We start from the raw sequence: 20,296 nt of genomic DNA, 5'->3' as shown, positions 1-20,296 counted from the left end.
ATATATACAAGTGTAATATATACAAGTGTAATATATAAGTGTAATATATACAAGTGTAATATATAAGTGTAATATATACAAGTGTAATATATACAAGTGTAATATATACAAGTGTAATATATAAGTGTAATATATACAAGTGTAATATATAAGTGTAATATATACAAGTGTAATATATACAAGTGTAATATATACAAGTGTAATATATATAAGTGTAATATATACAAGTGTAATATATATAAGTGTAATATATACAAGTGTAATATATACAAGTGTAATATATAAGTGTAATATATACAAGTGTAATATATACAAGTGTAATATATACAAGTGTAATATATAAGTGTAATTTATACAAGTGTAATATATATAAGTGTAATATATACAAGTGTAATATATAAGTGTAATTTATACAAGTGTAATATATACAAGTGTAATATATAAGTGTAATATATACAAGTGTAATATATACAAGTGTAATATATACAAGTGTAATATATAAGTGTAATTTATACAAGTGTAATATATATAAGTGTAATATATACAAGTGTAATATATAAGTGTAATATATACAAGTGTAATATATACAAGTGTAATATATAAGTGTAATATATACAAGTGTAATATATAAGTGTAATTTATACAAGTGTAATATATATAAGTGTAATATATACAAGTGTAATATATAAGTGTAATTTATACAAGTGTAATATATACAAGTGTAATATATAAGTGTAATATATACAAGTGTAATATATAAGTGTAATATATACAAGTGTAATATATACAAGTGTAATATATACAAGTGTAATATATATAAGTGTAATATATACAAGTGTAATATATAAGTGTAATTTATACAAGTGTAATATATACAAGTGTAATATATAAGTGTAATATATACAAGTGTAATATATAAGTGTAATATATACAAGTGTAATATATAAGTGTAATATATACAAGTGTAATATATACAAGTGTAATATATACAAGTGTAATATATAAGTGTAATATATACAAGTGTAATATATACAAGTGTAATATATACAAGTGTAATATATAAGTGTAATATATACAAGTGTAATATATACAAGTGTAATATATAAGTGTAATATATACAAGTGTAATATATAAGTGTAATATATACAAGTGTAATATATAAGTGTAATATATACAAGTGTAATATATACAAGTGTAATATATACAAGTGTAATATATAAGTGTAATTTATACAAGTGTAATATATACAAGTGTAATATACACTCACCGGCCACTTTATTAGGTACCCCATGCTAGTAACAGGTTGGACCCCCTTTTGCCTTCAGAACTGCCTCAATTCTTCGTGGCATAGATTCAACAAGGTGCTGGAAGCATTCCTCAGGGAGTTTGGTCCATATTGACATGATGGCATCACACAGTTGCCGCAGATTTGTCGGCTGCACATCCATGATGCGAATCTCCCGTTCCACCACATCCCAAAGATGCTCTATTGGGTTGAGATCTGGTGACTGTGGAGGCCATTTTAGTACAGTGAACTCATTGTCATGTTCAAGAAACCAATTTGAAATGATTAGAGCTTTGTGACATGGTGGAAGTAGCCATCAGAGGATGGGTACATGGTGGCCATAAAGGGATGGACATGGTCAGAAACAATGCTCAGGTAGGCCGTGGCATTTAAACGATGCCCAATTGGCACTAAGGGGCCTAAAGTGTGCCAGGAAAACATCCCCCACACCATTACACCACCACCACCAGCCTGCACAGTGGTAACAAGGCATGATGGTTCCATGTTCTCATTCTGTTTACGCCAAATTCTGACTCTAACATCTGAATGTCTCAACAGAAATCGAGACTCATCAGACCAGGCAACATTTTTCCAGTCTTCAACGGTTCAATTTTGGTGAGCTCTTGCAAATTGTAGCCTCTTTTTCCTATTTGTAGTGGAGATGAGTGGTACCCGGTGGAGTCTTCTGCTGTTGTAGCCCATCCGCCTCAAGGTTGTGCGTGTTGTGGCTTCACAAATGCTTTGCTGCATACCTCGGTTGTAACGAGTGGTTATTTCAGTCACTGTTGCCCTTCTATCAGCTCGAACCAGTCTGGCCATTCTCCTCTGACCTCTGGCATCAACAAGGCATTTCCGCCCACAGAACTGCCGCTCACTGGATGTTTTTTCTTTTTCGGACCATTCTCTGTAAACCCTAGAGATGGTTGTGCGTGAAAATCCCAGTAGATTAGCAGTTTCTGAAATACTCAGACCAGCCCTTCTGGCACCAACAATCATGCCACGTTCAAAGTCACTCAAATCAACTTTCTTCCCCATACTGATGCGCGGTTTGAACTGCAGGAGATTGTCTTGACCATGTCTACATGCCTAAATGCACTGAGTTGCCGCCATGTGATTGGCTGCTTAGAAATTAAGTGTTAACGAGCAGTTGGACAGGTGTACCTAATAAAGTGGCCGGTGAGTGTATATAAGTGTAATATATACAAGTGTAATATATATAAGTGTAATATATACAAGTGTAATATATATAAGTGTAATATACACTCACCTAAAGGATTATTAGGAACACCTGTTCAATTTCTCATTAATGCAATTATCTAATCAACCAATCACATGGCAGTTGCTTCAATGCATTTAGGGGTGTGGTCCTGGTCAAGACAATCTCCTGAACTCCAAACTGAATGTCAGAATGGGAAAGAAAGGTGATTTAAGCAATTTTAAGCGTGGCATGGTTGTTGGTGCCAGACGGGCCGGTCTGAGTATTTCACAATCTGCTCAGTTACTGGGATTTTCACACACAACCATTTCTAGGGTTTACAAAGAATGGTGTGAAAAGGGAAAAACATCCAGTATGCGGCAGTCCTGTGGGCGAAAATGCCTTGTTGATGCTAGAGGTCAGAGGAGAATGGGCCGACTGATTCAAGCTGATAGAAGAGCAACTTTGACTGAAATAACTACTCGTTACAACCGAGGTATGCAGCAAAGCATTTGTGAAGCCACAACACGCACAACCTTGAGGCGGATGGGCTACAACAGCAGAAGACCCCACCGGGTACCACTCATCTCCAATACAAATAGGAAAAAGAGGCTACAATTTGCAAGAGCTCACCAAAATTGGACAGTTGAAGACTGGAGAAATGTTGCCTGGTCTGATGAGTCTCGATTGCTATTGAGACATTCAGATGGTAGAGTCAGAATTTGCCGTAAACAGAATGAGAACATGGATCCATCATGCCTTGTTACCACTGTGCAGGCTGGTGGTGGTGGTGTAATGGTGTGGGGGATGTTTTCCTGGCACACTTTAGGCTCCTTAGTGCCAATTGGGCATCGTTTAAATGCCACGGCCTACCTGAGCATTGTTTCTGACCATGTCCATCCCTTTATGGCCACCATGTACCCATCCTCTGATGGCTACTGCCAGCAGGATAATGCACCATGTCACAGAGCTCGAATTATTTCAAATTGGTTTGTTGAACATGACAATGAGTTCACTGTACTAAAATGGCCCCCACAGTCACCAGATCTCAACCCAATAGAGCATCTTTGGGATGTGGTGGAACGGGAGCTTCGTGCCCTGGATGTGCATCCCACAAATCTCCATCAACTGCAAGATGCTATCCTATCAATATGGGCCGTATTAGTATGGTGTTCCTAATAATCCTTTAGGTGAGTGTATATTACACTTATATGTTACACTTATATGTTACACTAATATATTACACTTATACTGTATAAGTGTAATATATAAGTGTGACATAAGTGTATATAAGTGTAATCTCGAATGCTTTAGAGCGACAGACTGAAGTTTGACCTCTTTTCAAAGACGACACTTTATTGCGTGGAAAAGTTTAACGTTTATTGTTATGAAAAATGCACAAAAATACTATTTTCAATTTTTATATGAAATATATATTTCAAAAACACGTTTTACTCTAAAACTGCAATAAAATCAAACCCATAAACCTAAGCCAGCTGTGCTCCAGATGTGAGTCTGATCTCTCAGTGAATGATCTTCCAGTGAGATGTTGTTCGGCTGCAGTTCCAAACGCTTCCACTAGAGGAAACTCGTCTCTCATTCATTTCCAATGCGCTCGTTTCTGACCGCGAGGAGCACAAGTGACTATTGCTTACAGGACCGACTTTAACCTGTTCACATCTTGTCCGTGATGTTTGTGTGTGTGTGTTTCGTACCATTCCGATAAAGTAAAAAAAAAAGAAGAAAAAAAATTACCAAGAGCACCAAAGGGTTAAATTGATCAAAAGTGACATTTATAATGTCACAAAAGATTCTATTCCAAATAAACGCTGTTCTTTTGAACGTTCATGATCAAATGTATTGAGAACTCTTGTGGCAGTCGAACGGGTCTGAGAACGACACGAGGGAGATTAAACAACGACAGAACGATCATTTCTGTCCCTTCCACAGAATAACTGAGGTTGTAGTGTCGAGAAACATGTTTTCTCTGTGTGACGCCAGCGCGGGGCGTCCGACACCGCGTACATTATGACTGACTGATAGAGAGAGAGAGGATTTTACAAACAGCCTGTAAAGTGCTGAAGCAGATTTTTATGTAATTTATTTAATTTATCCCACAACTTAAAAAAATAAAAGGAGACAAACAGTCAGGAGTGAATTTATCTTCATTAGCAGTGAAGCTCGTCTGCTTCCACTCAGCTGCCACTGCAGATGATGAACGACAGCAGAAGAGAGAGAGGAAGAGGAGGAAGAGTGAAGGAGGAAAGCTTGCACACAGAACGCTTTCGGAAGGAAAGGACTTTTTAGAGCTTCAGTTTATGCATTTATTTTAATTTATTGATTTAGTTTTTATTAATTTTTAATTTTAATTAAATTCTATGAATCAAACAACTCGTGAACATACTTTATCAATAGAAAAAAAAAATGACCCATTAAACATGCAATTATTGAAGACATTTATTTTTATATAGAACCTTTTTGGCATGAAACGTTTCACAGAGGACAAAAATGTCATAAAAATGTGAAGTTTACGAGCACGAACTTAAGTTTTAACTAAAGACTCTTGATAGATTATTGTTGAGGTAACAAAAAGTTTAAAAAGTGAAACCAAAAAACGTTATAGAGGTTTAAGTTTATGAAAATGGTTTATATATTCATTATTTTATATATAATATATATTTTTATGAAACATATTGAACTCTAAAACTGCTAGAAAATCCAAGCAATCAATCTTAAGTCGTGTTCCAAGTTTGAGGTTAATATCTCAAAAAATTATCTTTCAGTGCGAGTGTGTTTGTGTGTGTTTGAGTGTGTTTGAGTGTGTTTGGGTGTGTTTGAGTGTGTTTGGGTGTGTTTGAGTGTGTTTGTGTGTGTTTGAGTGTGTTTGAGTGTGTTTGGGTGTGTTTGAGTGTGTTTGGGTGTGTTTGAGTGTGTTTGTGTGTGTTTGAGTGTGTTTGTGTGTGTTTGGGTGTGTTTGAGTGTGTTTGTGTGTGTTTGAGTGTGTTTGTGTGTGTTTGTGTGTGTTTGTGTGTGTTTGAGTGTGTTTGTGTGTGTTTGAGTGTGTTTGTGTGTGTTTGTGTGTGTTTGAGTGTGTTTGTGTGTGTTTGAGTGTGTTTGTGTGAGTGTGTTTGAGTTTGTGTGAGTGTTTTTGGGTGTGTTTGTGTGTGTCCGTGTGTGTTTGAGTGTGTCTGTGTGTGTTTGAGTGTGTTTGTGTGTGTTTGAGCGTGTTTGTGTGTGTTTGTGTGTGTTTGTGTGTGTCTGTGTGTGTCTGTGTGTGTTTGAGTGTGTTTGAGTGTGTCTGTGTTAGACATGTGCCGGTATTCGGTAATGCGATAAATTGCGGTAATGAATATGCACGATATTGTTATCGCGGGCAGTTCAAAATACCGTGAAAAATAATAGATTCGAATTTAGACTTTTAGAACGCGCATTAGCTTATTTTCCATCAACCGCTTAAACACTGCGTATGCTGCGCAAAACACGTACGCACTCTGATGTAAACAATCCCCACATGTATAAGCACTGTGTGCATGCGGCGCAGTGCGCACTCTAGTCTAATGTAAACAATCCCCACATGTATAAGCACTGTGTGCATGCGGCGCAGTGCGCACTCTAGTCTAATGTAAACAATCCCCACATGTATAAGCACTGTGTGCATGCGGCGCAGTGCGCACTCTAGTCTAATGTAAACAATCCTCACATGGAGTAGAAGCATGGCGGAAGGAGGAACGCAGCCGACGGCAGGGCTGCCAACTCTCACGCATTCAGCTTGAGACTCAAGCGCCTTTCAGACAGGACGCGGAACACGCGCGGGGACGTGGTCGTCCAAAGCACGCCGGGGTCAAAGTTCAAAATAGTTCAACTTTTTATTTGCAAAATAGCAAATCGCGTTGTATCTGAAGGGCAACGTTGAACCCAGCGGCCAGCGCCGCGCATTTCGCGTCCTGTCTGAAAGGCACTTTACGCAATTGACACTTTTCACACGCTCTGACACAGAGAAAAATCGCGGAGCAAAGAGGACACTGACACTGACAGACTAGACAGAGCAGGTTACTTTTGAAACAACAACCATTCAGCTCTTAGGTTCTGTCCATTGTGACAGATCGCTGCGCCTCAGTTCAAGTAAACCGATCATCTGTTACTTTTTATTTAAAGATACAGTACAGCGAGGAGTATTTTGCTAAATATGTGCACTATATTACATATTTATTATATGTTTACTTGTCATTGCATAATTGTTATTACAATGAAAACCGCATTGTATTTCATTTCTCTCTGTATGTTTACAGCATGTGAGATTTTTTTTTTTTGAGAAAAATTAACATGCAGACTGTAGCCTACCTAATATTTATCCAAATGAGTCAATATTGAATTAAGATTGAAATCAAATCCAAGAATTTAATTGAATAATACAAACAGTATAGCCTACCAGTCATTGTACCATGTAAACATTGTAACATGTTGTCACTAAACTTAATAAAATTGTTTAGTTGCCATATGTTTTGAAAATCACAATTACACATTGTGATGCAAGTTGTTGTTTTTTTAGATACCCACAATCCATCTGTTTCTCTGGAGCAATTAAAATATCGTGATAATACCGTATACCGTGATAAAAGCTCAATCAATTAACCGCAGCATGAAAATTTGATACCGGCACATGCCTAGTCTGTGTGTGTTTGTGCAACACAGTCTCATCCCAAGAAGTCATATAACTGACGTCTTGGGACGTCTTTTGACCATGCGTCAATATCCGCCTTTTTAGGGTACCCTTAAACGTCGGTTTATGAGGATCCTGGGACGTCATACAACTGACGCTTTACCTTTAACGTCAGTTAGGTGACGGGGTAGGTTTAGGGGTAGGTTTAGGTCTGGGGTAGAGTTAGGATCCGATAACGTCATCTAACCGACGTTTAAGGGTACCCTAAAAAGGCGGATATTGACGTATGTTCAAAAGACGTCCCAAGACGTCAGTTATATGACGTCTTGGGATGAGACTGCGCTGGTTTGTGTGTGGTTGTGTGTGTTTGAGTGTGTTTGTGTGAGTGTGTTTGGGTGTGTTTGTGTGTGTTTGTGTGTGTCCGTGTGTGTTTGAGTGTGTCTGTGTGTGTTTGAGTGTGTTTGTGTGTGTTTGTGTGTGTTTGTGTGTGTTTGAGTGTGTTTGGGCGCAGTATCAGATTTCCCCCATTATATGCAGATTTGGGATTTGCAGTTGAGTTGTCCTCTCTCAAATATTACACACACACACACGCACACATACTTTTTATCACACATACAAACCACACTCTGACATTGACACCAACCCCCCCCCCCCCCCCTCCATAATTTATCCAATTGCCTCTAATAATATGCAGAAGCAGAAAACAGGAATAAAGCAAGTTTTTGCTTTATAGGCCAAACTTGAGAAAATGGCTCCATCTGGTAAAAAAAAAAAAAAAAAAAAAAATTAAGCTTTGCCAACAGATTGAAAGCCTATTAACAGAGGTTGCATCGTTTTACAGTTAAATGGCCCTGGGATTAAAAATAGCAGTTTTAATGGGGACTTTTCCTCCTGTAGGTCCTGAGAGGAACTGTTCTGTGTTACTAGTGTAAAATAGATTTTTTAGAGGAAATGAGAGTGAAATAGTAAAACTACACTAAAAATTCACACTTGTGCCAAAATGTGTGCCGTTGGGATTAACACAAGCAAAATTAACGCAAGACAAAAATGTCCATATGGTCACGCAAGGGTTAAAGAGTTCAGAGCCCTAAAGTATATATAAATATAACCACAGTTAAGTGTATAGAAAGAAAGAAAATATAAGGAAAGATTAAGAATATAAAAAAATAGAGAAAAGAATGAATAAGAAAGAAAACAAATGAAAGAAAATCAGATTTGAATGACGATTATTTGAGTTTGACAAAAAATTTTAAAGAGTTTGATGATTTAATGTCAAATAATGTGTAAAAAAAACCCTGAAAGAATCACTCGAGCTTCTGTTATGGTGCTTTAGAGAGTTTGCACAGTTTTGCGCGTGTATCGTTGTTTACAGTGGTTAAACAGTGAAACATCTGGAGCTTCACACGAGTCTGAGATACACAGCAGAAACACACTCTTCCTGAACAAACACACACGAATAAAGCTCTTTCTGTGGAAGCATGTCCTCGAGATGCACAATACGAGCCGCTCCTCCTACACTTCCCTCCTCACACACACAAGCTCTCGCGACAAAGGAATCGCGAATAAACGCGGCCTTGCGTGCGTCACGGCCGGGGAAGAACACTTCATGCAGATGTTCCTCTGACTGGAGAAATATTAATGAGAACAGACACACTTATTATAAAAGCTCTGGCGTTTAGAGGAACGTCTTTGTGAAGCACACGATAAGCAGCCTCGATAAGCCCGAGTCGTTCACTTCAAGGTACCACTCGTTTCTCTGTACGCTTGTTTTTCTTTGTCACTGGACTTCCATTAAACTCGACAAAGAGAACAAAGACACGAGAGACTGAGGAGGAAATCACTCATTTTAACAATCTACCTCCACACTGAAACACACGTGTGTGTGTGTGTGTGTGTGTGTGTGTGTGTGTGTGTGTGTGTGTGTGTGTGTGTGTGTGTGTGTGTGTGTGTGAGTGTGTGTGTGTGTGTTGCATGAAGCATCAGGCTAATAATGAACGAGTGAATCTGAAACATGAACGTGAAGATGCTGATGAAGTTCGTGGGAAGATGGAGAGGTCATGTGATCATCAGAAATCTCAGCTGAGACTTCATATGCATTTCCTAATATCGGAACATTTTGGATTTCGTCTTTTTAAAACAATAATCTAATGCTTTATGTTTAATTTGTGGGGTAAATTATGAGTCACTTGTTGTTTTTGAGGCATCACAAACAGAGAGACATTCAAAAACACAGTGAATGCAAACGTTAACCGCTCAAAACACACGCCAGGAACAGCACTGAAACACACACACACACACACAAACTCACACACACACACCCTAAAGGCCTGGTGTGAAGGCCAGAGACACAGACTCATCCATCGCCATCAGCTCTGCAGAAATGAGAAACAGCGAAACCTTCAGCAGGAGGTCAGAGCAGCCTCCAGTTGTCCATCGCTCACACACACACACACGCACACACACACACACACACACACACACACCGTCAGGTACGAGAGGACACTAAACTCAAACAACACCAACAGCCTTCAAGTGCAGATGGAAATATCGCAGTTTTCAAATATTGACTTTTGTCTCACTGCACTGGCACATTTATTCAATATTTTTTAAGTATAAACAAGTTAAAAACCAGTGATATAGTGCATGAGATATAAAACAGGGCCTATGCCTTTCTACGCCAGTCTTAGTGTAGTTTCAGGCTCTACTAGAACAGGTTTTCCTGCTTGAATGTTGATTATTTCCTCATATTCTCCATTGTTGCGGCTCCTCTCTTCCCAGTCTGTCAGTAACGCTCTGTTTACTTCCTGTCTCTATGAAGCCCCTCCTCCTGAAAAGCACACTGTGCTCTGATTGGTCGGCTGGAGCAGTGTGTTGTGATTGGTCGAGCGCTTCGAGTGTGTTTGGGGAATGTCCCGCCCCTTTCCATAACCGCCAGTTTAACACACTACTGACTAACTCAACCAGGCCCCGCCCCTTTATTCTGCGCATTAATTATTATAATGAGGAATATTGAGACGTGTTCGTTCCCGGGAGAAACTCGAGACTACAGTGGAGGCGTTTCAGGGAGTCGTAATTCTAGCAAAAATTATAATTCTGTCATCATTTTCTCACCTTCATGTATGACTTTCTTCTGTGGAACATAACATGAAAACTTAACCGATAATGTTTTATATTTGAAAGCCGATAACCGATATATTGGCCGATAAATCTAAACCCTCACTTTTATATAGTTTTTGAGAGCCTGATTACAAAAACAAAAGTCTCAGCATTAACAGCCATGACCCAAACACACAATTATAATGTTCTCATTATAATGTTATGTAGCCGATATGACAGACTTGTGTTGCGCTTTACTGTATTTTACTTTACAAAGTGATTTCAATCATATTTAAAGCAATTCATAATCATCATGTTGAACAGTGCGCATCTGAAGCGTCTCAGCTGAAGGAAATAATACATTATTTATCGGCTTTAATATATCGGAGAGATTTCATATTGGGCCGATAACGATAACATTAAAAATGAGCATATATCGTGCATCACTAATAAAAGAAGATATTTTGAAGAATGTTGGCAGCCAGTTTTAGTTGCCATTGGCTTCCATTATACAGACAAAAGTATCCAATGGAAGTCAATGAGAACTAAAACAAAATATCTTCTTTTATGTTCAACAGAATAAAGAAATGAGGGAGAGTAAATAATGGATGGAATTCCCCTTTAAATCCCTCTGGTGATCTTCGCCTGGCGGTCAAAAATTAGAGAATTGTTTTATTTTAATGAATGGAATGTACTATATTTTGGTTTGATAATGTTTTTTTATTTAATATTTTCTATTTTTAGGGGAGTTTATCGTACTACATTATATTTACGCAGTATTTATAATCCATTTATTCACCATTTATTCAATTACATTTCCAGCTTAAACTGTGGTGAATCTTGAATGCTTTAGAGCGACAGACTGAAGTTTGATCTCTTATTAAAGACGGCACTCGGCAGATTATTGCTGAAGCGAAAAAAGTTGAATAAAGTGAACTTAAAAAAAGTTACAGAATTTTACGTTTATTGTTATGAAAAATGCACAAAAATACCATTTTCCATTTTTATATGAAATATTTATTTTCAAAAACACGTTTTACTCTAAAACTGCGAGAAAATCAAAGCCATAAACCTAAGCCAGCTGTGCTCCAGATGTGAGTCTGATCTCTCAGTGAATGATCTTCCAGTGAGATGTTGTTCGGCTGCAGTTCCAAACGCTTCCACTAGAGGAAACTCGTCTCTCATTCATTTCCAATGCGCTCGTTTCTGACCGCGAGGAGCACAAGTGTGACTATTGCTTACAGGACCGTTTAACCTGTTCACATCATGTTCATAATATATTTGTGTGTTCACACAGCAAGTGCCAAAACCTTTACCAAGTTTCGTACCATTCCGATGAAGAAAAAAAAACGTAAATTTTTTCGCTCAAAGCCGGCCGAAGAGCACCAGAGGGTTTTAACAGTATATCACACAGTGCTTCTTACACCAGACTCCACATCCATCAGCCGGTCGGGTTTACCTGCACATTTGGTGCGTGCTCTCAGCGGGGGCCCCGGGGCCCCGGTCCCTCCGTCCAGGGGCCGCGTCAGCAACACGCTGATCTCGTACTCCGTGTCGGGGTCCAGGTGGCCGATCTTGTGTGAGGTTTTGTCGACGGGCTGCAGGTCGTACATGGAGCCGGAGACGGTGCGGTACTCCACCTCGCGGCTCACGATCGGCCCGTCTCCGTTGATGGAGTTAGCGTTGAGCTGGATCCACAGATACGTGGCCCCGACCGCCATCAGCTGAGGAGGAGCGATGGGGACCGGCGGCTCTAGGGGACAAACACCACATCCAGTGTTAAAGGGGTCCTATTCACAAGATGTAAAATAAGTCTCTGATGTCTGTGTGTGTGTGTGTGTGAATTTTCAGCTCGAAATACATTTACATTTATTCATTTAGCTGACGCTTTTATCCAAAGCGACTTACAATTGCTATTTATGTCAGAGGTCGCACGCCTCTGGAGCAACTAGGGGTTAAGTGTCTTGCTCAGGGACACATTGGTGTCTCACAGTGGATTCGAACCCGGGTCTCTCACACCAAAGGCATGTGTCTTATCCACTGCGCCATCACCACCCCACCCTGCGCCATCAATACCCCACAGATATTTTATATATCATGTTAAAATCGTCACTTTTTGAGGGTGAGCAAAAACACACCGTTTTATACGTGCGTCTCCCTTTAAATGCAAATGAGCCGCTGCTCTCGGCACAGGGGGCGGAGCTACAAGAGCGTGTGTGTGTGTGTGTGTGTGTTTGTGTTTGTGTGTGTGTGAGTGTGTGTGTGTGAGTGTGTATGTGTGCGTGTGTGTATGTGTGTTAGCAGCTCTGATTACCTCACACACACACACACACTGAACATTTCAACAACTTTTAGCCTTTTATGTTCAAACCGGAGTCAAAGATGGAGAGACTCTAGAAGCAGAGACGACATGTAGAAGCAACAGGACATTTGTGAACGCTTAATTGATGAGTTTATGTATCTGATGTGGAGTTAACGATCTTCTAGTCACTGATTAGCATATTCTGTCATGATAATCTATAAATCGTGTTTCTGGGGGCGGAGTTTATGTAAATTCTAGGGTTTGTGATGTCACTAACCCGTGAAGAACCAGCCGTGTGTTGTAGTCCTTAAAAAGTGATTTCTGTAAAAGTAAATCACTTTTACTTTACACACATTACACACTCACTAAAGCTAGAAAAGTGAAATCATAATCAACCCCCCCTTTAATAAGAGGGGGAAGCAGTCTGTGTGTGTCATTTCATAGCGTGTAAATAAAAATAATACAAATATAAAGCTTCGGTGAACAGAATCGAACTCCTTCCGGTGACCGATCACAACACACCGCTCGCGTCTGAAATTAAACACATGTAGTGTGTGTGTGAGTGTGTGAGAGTTTGGGAAACGAGCATTGATGAACACATCAACACTGATCCGCGTCTCCGTCCTCCGGCGAACAACGACAGAAGAAAACATTATCGTTCATGTTTACTGCATATTTCCTCAGGAATCACTCAGAGGAGAAATGAAGAAGCTCAGCGCCTGTCCGAGTCTCTACAGGAGTGTGTGTGTGTGTGTGTGTGGTGTGTGTAACAGTATTGACCGACTGCAGACGGTGACCCCAGACCGTGACCCCGGAATACCCATAATCCTCCACTGCTAATCAAACATCACCTCGAACGAGCCGCTTAATCCCGGTCTATAAACTCTGTCCGTCTCGCTTCTTTAATCCACTCGTTTGTCTTTTGTCTGTAGTTTCACGTGCGCGGGGAGAAGTTGACCTCTGACCCCTGACCTCTGACCTTTGACCTCTGACCTTGACGGGTCTTCAGCAAAAGACTAATGCGATGAACGTGAACGTCATCATTCCTTTTAAGTGGACTTAAATTGTTAAAATGTGTGTGAGAGTGTGTTTGTGTGTGTGTGTGTGTGAGTGCGTTTTTGAGTGTTTGAGTGTGTGTGTGTGTGTGTGTGAGCGTGTGTGTGTGTGAGTGTATATGAGCGTGTGTGTGTGTACGAGTGTGTATAAGTGTGCGTGAGTGTGTGTGAATGAGTGTGTATGAGTGTGTGTGTGTGTGTGTGTGTGTGTGTGTGTGTGTTTGTTTTGGGGTTTAGAAGGACAGATTTCAAGACATTTCTGAGAGCAATGAGGACCCTCTGGTATGTGAGGACAGTTGACCGTCCTCATAAAAATAAACCTTATAAAACCTTTTCTCAGCATGTTTTAATACCTAAAAAGTGGTTTTCTCAAAAGTCTTTGTATACCAAAAACCTGACATATTTTGTAAATGTGTGTGTCCGCCACTGCCCCCTATCTGTTGCCGTTGTCCCTGCATGTTGCGACACACAGGCGCGGGAAATTATACACAACGCGCGAAATTAGACGCTAGTTCAACACTGCGCATGCTCATAATTGAAAACGAATTTTGATTGGCTGGATAGGAGAGAGTTACGTCTGTCATCAGCAGATTCATTTTCCCGGGAGTTCTGGATATGCACGTTGTGGAGAGCAGGTAAGAAATCATTATCAAAACGTTTTAATAGCTTCCAATGACAAGTACGGTCATGTTTATGGTTATAGTTATGGTATTTAGCAGATGATTTTGTCCAAAGCGATATACAAATACGACAATACAAAGTTAAACTTAACAGTAAAGCGGGTCATTCCGCGAAATCAAGGCCTTTTCAACTTTGACTAATTAAAAAATAAAATTGTATCGATTTGTTTTAAATATCCATGAAATGAAGACAGCTTAAAAGGACAAGATATTGTATTTTGCATATTTTTTATTTTATGAGTATTTATCTAACTTACCTCATGTTGTGATTTTTTTATATGCCTTTTACAGATGCATGCGTTATACTATATATCGTTTTAAGTAGAACTATGTTATAGTTTTCACACATATGTGCAGTATTTTAGTCCCTCTTTTCACTGGGATTTGCACATTTTGGATTTTTATTTTTTCAATCTTACATTTTCATGAGGCTGATCACATGTCAATTAAAAAAATATATATATTTACAAGAGATATAAAAAATAGGACTTTGCAATATAATCATATAATATTTATAGGGTTACAATGGAAAAACTTGGAAGGCCATTACAAATATAATTTTTATACTTTTTAAGAAATGAATGAAAGTAACAGCAGTGGTTCCCAAACCTGTCCTGGCGCACCCCCAACTTTGTCTCCCTAATCAAACACACCTGATTCAACTCATCAGCTCATTTATGAGCTAATGAGTTGAATCAGGTGTGTTTGATTAGGGAGCCGAAGAAAACGTGCAGTGTTGGGGGTACGCCAGGACAGGTTTGGGAACCACTGGACTAGAGTAACATGGATGACAGGACCCATTCTTCAGTATACACTGGCTATATTTGTTTACATAATATTCTAAAGTTGTACCTTTTTAAAGTGCATTATATTGTTTTGCACTCTTATAGTTGTATTAGTGAAGCACATTACATTTCTAAGAGGTCTAAAGCCCTGTTTCACAGACAGGATTAGGCCTTTAATTAGTACATTTAAGCAGCTTTTATAAACGTGCCTTAGAAAAAAAAACACATTACTGGTGTGCATCTTAAGACAAAACAATGACATTGACATATTTTAAGATCTGTCAGTGCAAGTTGCTTTCAGTTTAAACCGCACAAACATGCATGTTAGTCTAGGACTAGTTTAAGCATTGTCTCTGAAACCGGGGCCTAATGTATTAGGGCATTGAAATTAGACCCTTGTGTCCATCTGTTTGTCGTGTATGACCCCTCACAGAACTTAAAATATATTGATATTCTGACAGCAGGGAAATATTATGTGAATGTTATGAAAGCATAGAACTCAATTGAAACTGTTTGAATATCCATGGTATTAGTGAGATGAAAAGTAGTGTTGATGTGAGAAGATGTGTTGGTGTTTACATTTTTGTTCTTAATTTCCTTAGCAAATTCAGTCATGCCACGGAGAACTACTCCCCTTCAGGATGCCACTAATCACATCCTTTCAGGAAGAGACAAGAGTTCAATGTTAGAAATCAAATATATTAATCCAGTTAAAGGTGAGTGACTTTGACACAATGTAGGCTAAACTGCGGGGTTACACGTCACTGTTTTTTTAATGTATATTATGACCAGTGGTTTTCAGCCTATGACTATTAATTGTACAAACATCAATATAAATTTAAGTTGTTAATAGTATTTGAATGATATTTTAAAGGTGGTATCAGCGATGTCAGGCCCAAAAATAAATGATCACATTCATCTAATCTTTCCTAACGATCCTGCTAGCTGCCCGCCTCATAAGCAGGCGGTCAAAATCTGCACACAAAAACAATTGGTTTCACAACACTCAAAACCAAAGTTTTGGCCGACACGTCTTCAGCCGTGCACGAGCGCAAAACCTCAAAACCTCCACCTTTGTCAGTGATTGGTTGGAACACTATTTATTTTGGTTTTGAGTGTTGTGAAACCAATTGTTTTTGTGTGCAGATCTCAGAGACGTTTTTTTGACGGCCTGCTTATGGGGCGGGCAGCTAGTGGATCGTTAGGAAAGATTAGATGAATGTGATCATTTATTTTTGGGCCTGAAATCGCTGATACCACCTTTAGTAGTGGTCCTGTCTGTTGCTGTATTCTACACTTGTATTCATTATTCTACATGTAGAAAGGAGTTGTATCCAATGGATAGTCTGCTAGCCCGTGTATAATAAGGTTGTGTCTGCAGGTCGTGGTATCTTCACCTTAGCTGTTTTCAATCAAGGAGACTTTGTGGTGGAGTACAGAGGGGAGCTCATTGATGCAGCTGAAGCTGAACATAGACGTAAACTGTACCACAAGGCATGTTCGGTCTTCATGTTTGACTTCATATGGAAGCGGAAGACATGGTGGTAGGTTCAGAGTGACTAATATGTTTAGATTTCTATAGTGAGAAGCAATGTTGTTTTCGTCAACGATGACGATAACGAAATGATTTTGTTGACGCACTTTTTTTTTATGACGATAACACGACGATGACTAGCTAAAAATGGCTCTAAGGTGACTAAAACATGACGAGACGTTTTCGAGTTTTCATTGACAAGACGAGACGGAACGAAAATGACTATAAGTCTAACGTTCGCAATGCGTGTCATTTCTGCCTATTTTGCGTGAAATCTGTCTGTTTTGAGCTAAAAAAGTTTCAGCAATGCTGCCGCTTCCTATCATTGTTTTGGGTACCCATGCCGCGCGCGCACCAGATTCCACACAACAACACACCTGCGGCTGCCGCTAGTCAATCACCAGTCACCACACATATTCGAAGGACCATGGCGGCGAATAAACGGGCATGGTGGTTGGAAACGACGAGATGATTTATGGACATAGGCTACTTTCAGTTTCAGTATAATCCAGCGGTTCTCAAAGTGTGGGGCGCGCCCCACTGGCGTGACAGATCTCCTCCAAAACGGGAGGAAATTTTCCGTTTTATGCCTTTTTATCTTTATTCGTTCATGGCGAGTCCGCATAGTCAAATTCATCTTTGCAGCGACACCGAAAACACCAGTTTATTAATAAACAATTAAATGTCTCCTTGCTATTTTTTTTACACATTCATAATCATTACTTTTGCCGGTTCTTTGTGGCAAGCTTTATGCGTGCGCTTGACTGCGGCTATAACGCTCAATATCCCGTATAGCCTATTTAAGTACATTAATATAAAGGGGCGATTTGTCCACTAATGGCTTAAATGAACAACTACTAGTCGACTAGAATAAAAACTTTAGTCGGAGGCAGCTCTTATTCCACATATTCTCGAACCAGCAGGCCATTCTGTGTTGAGCGCGCGACCCTGAGCTGAATGAGCGAGCCGAGGGATATTCAGAAATGCGCTCTCCGCTCACATGCTCTGATCGGAACAAAGAAATATTACAATAATTAATCATTAGTTTATATCTTATACACTGCCCATACACTACCCATCATTTTAATCCCATATCAAACACAGTATGTTATGTCTATTTTATCTATTTAAAAAAAAATATATATCACGTTTTTAAGTATAGGCTAAAGGCAGAGAGCTGTGTGCATTCTTCTTCCCTTTGCCACATCATATCTCTGTGAGATGGGCTTTTCAGCTGTTTCAGTTTCACTGAAAACAAAGTAGGCCTACAGATCTCAGCTGAACATTGAGCATGACTTTTGAGAATTTGTGCAATTCAAAACAGGCTCATTGCAGCCACTAATGCAGGGATAAATAGACCTGTCTTGCCAAATGGATTTCTATTCTTTTCTTTTTTTAACAGATTGCAAAGTGGCACTTATTTCTTTTCTAGTTTTGAACTTGATACCAATTTTGACACAGCCGCATTTTATTTTCTCTATTTTTTTAAAGATTTAAAAACTTGATGAAAACCTTTTTTCGTTTTCGTCGACTAAAACTTGACTAAAACTATTACGTTTTTAAGTGACTAAAACTAAAAAGCATTTTCATCCATAAGACTAAGGCCCTGTCCCATTTCTCCCCCCTTAAAACTTCCACTTGGTTTTGAGTGCCCTCGAAAGTAAAGTCTCCTCAACGAGGGAAGTGGAGTTGAAGATCTTTCCCTATGAAATGGGACACCAGTGTTTCCCCTACCATTTTTTGGGGGGGGCGGGCCGCTGTTAACGACCCCCCGCCCCCCCAAAAATGCTGACGAAATCCAGTCGTAAAAAAGGAATTTAGTGTATAACGTGGAATGAATGGTTATGCGTGAATGAATGGTACCGCCGACGCGCAGTTTCCACACACACACACACACACACACTGAAGCACGTGTGACGCTTTCGCTGTTTTTTGGCCTATATGAAGACACAAATGCATGAACTTCCTCTCCAGGCTCTAGATCCACTCTGAAAGTCACTTTGTGATCATTTCACCGCTTCATTTGAGAAAAACTATCATCATGACATAAACACACAGAAACTCAAAAGGTCTTCACGGCAACCCGTCAAAATAAAAGTTCGGTTTAACGTCAGACATATATTACTGTTGTACATTAGAATTTAGATATGTCCCAATGTAATAATACACTAACACTAATCCAAATAAATTATCATCAAAACTGACATTTTTAAGGAATAATCCATGTTTTAATTTTAACAGTAGGCTAAAGCTCATTGTGCAGCAAGTTATTTGACAAAAAGTTTATTTAATTTCATATGATTAAAATTGATGATAAATGCTAAAATCTGTGTTTTATGTCTTCATTTTATTACCAGAAAAAACAACACACAATCATTGTGAATTTTTTTTCATATATATATATAAAAAGTTGTATAAGCTTAATGATTCATAATACATGATTTCAATTAATAAAAATAAAAAAATTACACCACGTATCCTTAACACGCCCGCTCCGCAACACTAGCAGTCGTCCGTCGCCCCCCCCCCCCCCTGAAAAAAAATCCTAGGGGAAACACTGGACACCACTATATGCACCACTATATAGCGCGGCAATCCTCAATACGTCACGCGCAGCGTCAAAGTGTCTACTACTTCTACTACTATTTTCATTCATAAATTTGCCGGTTCCAGTTGTTGTGTTGCCTGTTGTGTGGGCTGTTTTCGTTTATCTAAGTCTGATGAATCAACAGAGAAGACATGTGGAATATAGAAGACGCATTTCCGGTCATTTTGCCATATATTTGTTTGTATCTGATCGTTTAGAAGCGCACACAAAACCCAAAGTTTGCTTGTCTAACGTTAGTTGCAATCCATTTCCGAACGCGCGCGCGCGCGCCGCCATGGGAACCGGGGCAACGTCTCTTGCGCGGATCATTGTGCTTTTAGTAGCTGTTTTTACTACCAACGTCCCGCAATTTAGAAACCGCAGACACTGCACTTTACAACAATCACCGATTGTGCTCAGTGCTGATTCTGACGTTAAGTTTGCGTTTAGAGAGAAATGACTGTCGCACGCGCTGTGAAGGGAAGATGATGCGCTAGACGAACGCGGCTAGTTTTTAATAATTTTACCTCACATATCATCTTTTTATAATCCTTGGAAGCCAAAATCGAAAATAAAATTAGATTAACTAACTTACCCAGATCAAATGTATATTTGATTTGCTTTTGAAGCACTCGGCAGATATCATATGAACATCGTCAGATAGCTTCGTGAAATATTTTCTAACATTAGTGTTGAAAACTCAACAGTCCATTGGATGTGCATCAAACTAACATATTCCAACATATTTCGACATTTTAAAATGCGTATTTGTGAAAATATACTTAAAATTTAATTGTTCCTTTCCAGCGGTGTCCGCCATCTTAGTTGAAAAATTTGACCGGCTCGCTGAGTTCGCAAGGTATCCTGGGTAATTTCATCTTCCACTTCGTTTTAAGCCTGCATCGGATCGCACTATGTTTTGAGGGTTGATTTTAAGGGGAGAATAGCACTCCCCCTTGCTCTTTGGAGTATTGGGACACCCTACCCCTACACGAGAACGCGCAAAAACAAGGGTTAGGGCAGAAATCTAGGGTAAGGGGAGGTATTGGGACGCAGCCTTAGACTAAGACTAAAACTAAAAGGGCTGCCAAAAACAACACTGGTGAGAAGTCAGGAT

General features: G+C 39.3%; 1 protein-coding gene across 1 annotated transcript in view; it reads right to left on the bottom strand.

Moving 5' to 3' along the window:
* ptprma (protein tyrosine phosphatase receptor type Ma) overlaps positions 1-20,296 on the bottom strand; it is a gene marked incomplete at its 3' end in the record, with an annotated part of 259,378 nt that overhangs the window by 96,131 nt on the left and 142,951 nt on the right. The window contains exon 7 of the mRNA XM_056272706.1: positions 11,696-11,989. Coding sequence (XP_056128681.1) covers positions 11,696-11,989 — 294 coding nt within the window. The remainder of the gene's footprint in view (positions 1-11,695; positions 11,990-20,296) is intronic.

The sequence above is a fragment of the Rhinichthys klamathensis genome, unplaced genomic scaffold (assembly GCF_029890125.1).
Source record: "Rhinichthys klamathensis goyatoka isolate OS25496 unplaced genomic scaffold, OSU_Roscu_1.1 h1tg000346l_1, whole genome shotgun sequence".
NCBI lineage: Eukaryota > Metazoa > Chordata > Actinopteri > Cypriniformes > Leuciscidae > Rhinichthys > Rhinichthys klamathensis.
Note: the sequence above shows the minus strand (reverse complement) of the source record. Positions and strands in the feature narration are given on the sequence as shown.